The following is a 6,090-nucleotide window of genomic DNA, read 5'->3' on the forward strand; positions in this document are numbered from 1 at the left end:
TCAAGCAATTCTCCTGCCTCAGCCTCCCAAGTAGCTGGGATTACAGGTGTCTGCCACCACACCCAGCTAATTTTTTTGTATTTTTAGTAGAGATGTGGTTTCTCCATGTTGGTCAGGCTGGTCTCGAACCCCCGACCTCAGGTGATCCGTCTGCCTTGGCCTCCCAAAGTGCTGGGATTACAGGCGTGAGCCACTTCACCCTGCCTGAAATAGTTTATCCTTCTAAGGCCTCTCCTGGTTCCTCAACTTCTGATGATCAGTCTTCCTACTTGCCTGTTAATGCTTCCCCTTTTGTACTCACTTTATTTTTTATAACCTTTGTTATAGAAATTTTTACATGTTTTTTTTAAAAAAACTTTTTTCCCCCAACATTAAATGTACGTTCATTAGTAGAAAACCTGGAAAATATGTGGGCGAGTGTAAAGAAATGAAAACCGCCTGACTTCCCATTCCAAGATGACCGTCATGAATATTTTGGGTGCACTTCTTTCCATCTTCTATGCAGTGCTCAGTTGTGCCGAGCCCGCTCCTTGCAGCTGTGTGACTGTGTTGTTGGCCTCCTTCTCAGGTTCAGCTCTGTTCAGCTCCTTGGGGATCTCCTGTTTCACATCTCAGGAGTCACTGGGAAGATGACCACAGAAACTGCCTCCGAGGATGATAACTTTGGAACTGCCCAGTCCAACAAGGTGCCTGCCCCGCAGTGGCTTTCCTGCCCCTGCTGATGGCACGGTGTGCCCTGATGCCCATGCCCTAGAGGCTTCACTACTCTGTGTTCTCTGTCCCCTTCCACTGGCTGCAGGCGATCATCACTGCCCTGGGGGTAGAGCGGCGGAACCGGGTGTTGGCAGGGCTGTACATGGGCCGCTCAGACACCCAGCTGGTGGTGCGGCAGGCGTCCCTGCATGTCTGGAAGATTGTTGTCTCCAATACCCCCCGTACCTTGCGTGAGATCCTGCCCACTCTCTTTGGGCTCCTGCTGGGTTTCCTGGCCAGCACGTGTGCAGATAAGAGAACGGTGAGTTTCCTGAGCCTCGTTTTGGACCAGCAGTCCCAGTGCCTCCTTTCAGAGCCTAGAAAGCTGGGTCTGCAGAGCCTGGGAAAGTGCCCATACACCCTGCCTAACAGAGGAACATTGTGTTCTTTACGTTTTTTATTATTTTATTTTATTTATTTTTTTGAGATGGAGTCTTGCTCTGTCGCTTAGGCTGGAGTACAGTGGCGTGATCTCGGCTCACTGCAAGCTGTGCCTCCTAGGTTCACACCATTCTCCTGCCTCAGCCTCCTGAGTAGCTGGGACTACAGGCATCCGCCGCCATGCTCAGCTATGTTTTTGTATTTTTAGTGGAGATGGGGTTTCACCATGTTAGCCAGGATGGTCTCAATCTCCTGACCTTGTGATCCGCCTGCCTTGGCCTCCCAAAGTGCTGGGATTACAGGTGTGAGCCACCGCACCCAACCTCTGCAAATACTTATTAGCATCTACTGTGCATTAAGAGAGACCTAGCACCTGGGGACATAATGGAGAAGAAAGGCAGCCTCATTCCTTATCCTCGTAAGAGATAGTCTGGTCAAGGAGATGGATATTAATCAGATAACCACACAAAGAGGTGTAAAATGCGACTGTGGCCAGTGTTGTATGGTACTGCAAAGCTTATAATAGCTGCATTTGACCTGCTGGGGAGGGATGGGCCTGTGTTAGTGAACACTTCTCAGAAGAAATGATGCTTGAAGATGAAAGATAAGTAAGCACTAACCAGGTGAGGAGGTGGCGTAAGACCATTCCAGACAGAGGGAATAAATAATGCTTTAGATACAAAGACAGGATATGCCGAAGTCCCGTAGTGGGCAGGAACATAGCACCAGTAGGGGCTGAGCAAGGCCAGTGTGGCTGGAGTGAGGAGGCAGGGAGGAGCAGTGTGGCATGAGATCAGGCTGGCGCACTGGCAGGGGCAGACAGGTCAGTGGTCCCGGAGGAGGTGCCCAGGTGGGCTGGTCGTCATTTCTGCCGATCTCCTTTGGCCTACTTCCAGTGGCGATCCCTAGCAAGCAAATTGTGTATTTGGCTCTAAAGAAGGGTTTACATGAGGTCTCAGAAAGTAGATGGTTTTTTTTTCCTTAAAGCTTTGTTCCAGGTTCAGCTTGCACTGAGCCACGGCACAGTGTTAAGGCTTCAGTCATCCAGGGAAATTGCCCTTGACTGTGCAGCAGCAGATGAATCGTTTTGTTCATATGTAAGGTGCTGGCTCTTCATGTTAGGTTGTGTAGGTGTGTGTGAAACATAATTTTTTTAATGTTTTGCAAGCACTACAGAGAGTATTTGGGGGCTCTTTAGGGGTAAGAGCATTTGGGGAAGTTAAGTCAGTGATTCAGATAAAGTCTGGGAGGTTTCAGGGCCCTCATTCTGGAGTCCTCCTGCGGGTGTCCTGGGCTTTGCAGGGACTTTACTTCCTGGCTTGGTCTTTGTTGACAGATTGCAGCGAGAACATTGGGAGATCTCGTGCGGAAGTTAGGGGAGAAAATCCTCCCCGAGATCATTCCCATCCTTGAGGAAGGCCTGAGGTCTCAGAAGAGCGACGAGAGGCAGGGTGTGTGCATTGGGCTAAGTGAGATCATGAAGTCCACCAGCCGGGACGCCGTGAGTATCTTACAAGGACTGCAGGCGACCTGACCCAGAGGGCGGGGGAAGGTTACTGGAGGAGCTTCACCTCTAGGGGGTTTGCGCTGCCCTCAGGGACAAGTCAGCCTCACTCTGGGGAGGTGCTGGCTGGGCCACATGGATTTCAGTCTCCGTGTTCTCAGGTTTTCTGTCAGTTTTGCAGACTAAGAGCTAAGTGATTTGGATGCCTCCTTGAGTGGCCTTTGGAAACTGGAGATGATCTCTCTCTCACAACTGTGGAGGTTGCTCGGGATCAGTCCCTTTTGTGATGCTTTATAAGTGCAATTAAAAATGTGTGCACCTCCTTCTGGGAGAGGGGGTGGACAGCTGTGTGAGTGGGTAGGGCAGGGAGCAGTGGGAGGGGTATGCACTCACCCTTAGCAGGAGGGGAGCAGGTAAGAGTTGTGGTGCCCACTGGGAGGAAGCGTATTGTGTCTGGCAACAATACTGTTTCCATAGCAGCAACATCGAAAGGGTGTGAAGTACATTGCTCTTACTTGGTTCCTGAGGTAACTGATCCTGGAGACCCCCCTGGGGAGTAGGTTAGGAATGCTTACAGGCACTGCCTTCGTGTTTGGATGAAAACGCCAAAGCAGTTAAGTGGATGGCCCGCTAGAAATGTAAGCAAGCAGCTAGTTGCTTGGCTTGGGCATCCTTGTCTGAATCCCTAGGATACCGGATCCCTTTTCTCCTGTATTGATGTTTGTCTTACGTTTGGTTTTTAAAATTTACATTTAGCAAGGAGTCAAAAGAAATTCTGTCATTAAAAAGAATTGTGATTCATTGGAGAGGCAGAGTTCCACAGAGGCTGAGTTCTTGCCTGCAAAGTCCCCACAGTCCGGCGGCGAGTCCCACATGCCAACCAGTCATTAGAATGCAGAGTGGGTTTGCTCTGCTGGAATCGTTACCGAGGGAGCAGAGCCATTATTGGCTCCATTGTAGACCCAAGACTTCATAGAGCACAAAGTCTGGATTGAGACTTGAAGAAGGACTTAGAATTTTCCAAGAGAATAAGCAAAAGAAAGAGTCCAGGGAGAGAGAGGGCCAGATGCCATGGGAAGGAGTTTGCCGTTCTTAGAGAAGATGGGAGGTATATTGAGAATTCATCTAAAAGATTCAAGCTGTTGATTATTAAGTCTCAGTGAAGGATACATGGGGGTGCATCACATCCTCTCTGCTTTTTTTTTTTAAATTGAGACAGAGTCTTATTCTGTCACCCAGACTGGAGTGCAGTGGTGCCATCATAGCTCAGCGTAACCTTGACCTTCTGGGCTCGAGTGATCCTCTCGCTATGGCCTCCTGAGTAGCTGGGGACTGTGGGTGTGCACCACCACACCTGGCTAATTTTTGCATTTTTGGTAGAGATGAGGTCTCACTATGTTGCCCAGGCTGGTCTCAAACTCCTGGCCTCAAGTGATTCTCTTGCCTCCACCTCCCAAAGTGTTAGGACTACAGGCGTGAGCCACTGTGCTTGGCCCCTGTCTACTTTTTCATTTTTTTTTTTTAATTTTTATTTTAAGACAGTCTCACTCTGCCGCCCAGGCAGGAGTATGGGGGTACCATTTCTGCTGGCTCTAGCCTCTGCTTTCTGGGTTCAAGTGATTCTTGTGCCTCAGCCTCCTGAGTAGCTGGGATTACAGGTGTGCATCACCACACCCAGCTAATTTTTGTATTTTTAGTAGAGATGGGATTTTGCCATGTTGACCAGGCTGGTCTCGAACTCCTGGCCTCAAGTCATCCGCCCACCTTGGCCTCCCAAAGTGCTAGGATTACAGGCATGAGCTACCGTGCCTGGCCCCTTCTCTCCTTTTTTAAAAATTTCACAGTAAAGAGTTAAGTTAAAAGACAAGTCAGGCAAAGAGAGTTAGGGTGGCCCAGCTGGGTCAGAGTCCCCTGCCTGTGCTTCTTGTCTGCTTTGCTCCTTCTTTGCCTTTCCTGCATCTGGTACAGTTGTAGCTTGCCATTGCAGGTGCTGTATTTCTCTGAATCCCTCGTGCCTACGGCAAGGAAGGCTTTGTGTGACCCACTGGAGGAGGTCAGAGAGGCGGCAGCCAAGACTTTCGAGCAGCTGCATTCCACCATTGGCCACCAGGCTCTGGAGGACATTCTCCCATTTTTACTAAAGCAGCTGGTGAGTGGATCTACCACACACCTACCTACCAGTTTGGCTTTTGCTGTCTTTGTAGATGCAAAATGCAGGGCGATTATTCTGCCAAGGCAGTCGGAATGTGGGCCTTCCAGAGGGAGTGGGTACAGCAAGATCAGACTTGACTTTGTGCTTCGTCTTTGACAGTGAGGAAATGTGGGTGCAACAGGAGGGAGGGAAATAAGTGGAGAAGGAAGTTGGCAGTGGCTGGTTGAGACAACAGAGATGCAGATTCCTCAGGGTTGTCCTCAACACCCTCTGCAGGATGATGAGGAGGTGTCAGAGTTTGCCTTGGATGGTCTGAAGCAAGTCATGGCTATTAAGAGTCGTGTGGTGCTGCCCTACCTCGTGCCCAAGGTAAATCCCAACATGTGGTCAACACCTTCTGGCTCTAGGGCATTGACATTCCAGGGCCTGCAGTGAAGACCAGTCCTGAACGTAGATGTTGGGGGGCCGGGGAAGGAGGGTGCAGTGCAAGCATTGCACCCTTCCCCTGTTGTCCTCCAGGATATGCTGGAGTAGATGCTTGGCTCTGAGCAGTGGGCTTGGGCTCTCTTGCCCACCCATCTGTTCCCCAGAGCCTAGCGCAGCACCTGGCACAGTATTCACTGAGTTAATGTTCGTCATTCCACCAGCTGACAACGCCACCTGTCAACACCCGGGTGCTGGCTTTCCTTTCGTCAGTGGCTGGTGATGCCCTCACCCGTCATCTTGGCGTGATCCTCCCAGCGGTCATGCTGGCCCTGAAGGAAAAGCTTGGGACCCCAGATGAGCAGCTGGTAAGGGGCAAGCCTGCTCCTATTGCTTTCTTATGTCCCGTCTGTCCGGAGGATCCCTGCTCAGCACACATGGCCCTTGTGGTTTGCAGGAGATGGCCAATTGTCAGGCTGTGATCCTCTCCGTAGAGGATGACACAGGGCACCGGATCATCATTGAGGATCTGCTGGAGGCTACCCGCAGCCCTGAGGTGGGCATGAGGCAAGCTGCTGCCATCATCCTCAACATCTACTGTTCCCGCTCGAAGGCTGACTACACCAGCCACCTGCGGAGCCTGGTCTCGGGCCTGATCCGCCTCTTCAACGACTCCAGCCCTGTGGTTCTGGAGGAGAGCTGGGATGCCCTAAATGCCATCACTAAGGTGAGGGGACTGCTGACCCCACAGCCAACTTTGGCTTATAGAAAATTCCAGACGTGGCCGGGCACGGTGGCTCAAGCCTGTAATCCCAGCACTTTGGGAGGCCGAGACGGGTGGATCACGAGGTCAGGAGATCGAGACCATCCTGGCTAA

At 51.0% G+C, this 6,090-nt stretch overlaps 1 protein-coding gene across 1 annotated transcript; it reads left to right on the forward strand.

Moving 5' to 3' along the window:
* Positions 1-568: 568 nt before the first annotated feature.
* LOC105501014 (translational activator GCN1-like) lies at positions 569-6,006 on the forward strand (the record flags this gene model as incomplete). The annotated part of the gene is made up of 7 exons (XM_011926730.1): positions 569-686; positions 800-1,015; positions 2,471-2,635; positions 4,626-4,787; positions 5,067-5,159; positions 5,438-5,581; positions 5,671-6,006. Coding segments are annotated over 7 exons (1,234 nt in total), but the record flags the coding sequence as incomplete, so codon positions are not given.
* Positions 6,007-6,090: the final 84 nt, after the last annotated feature.

The sequence above is a fragment of the Colobus angolensis genome, unplaced genomic scaffold (assembly GCF_000951035.1).
Source record: "Colobus angolensis palliatus isolate OR3802 unplaced genomic scaffold, Cang.pa_1.0 Scaffold11903, whole genome shotgun sequence".
Lineage (NCBI taxonomy): Eukaryota > Metazoa > Chordata > Mammalia > Primates > Cercopithecidae > Colobus > Colobus angolensis.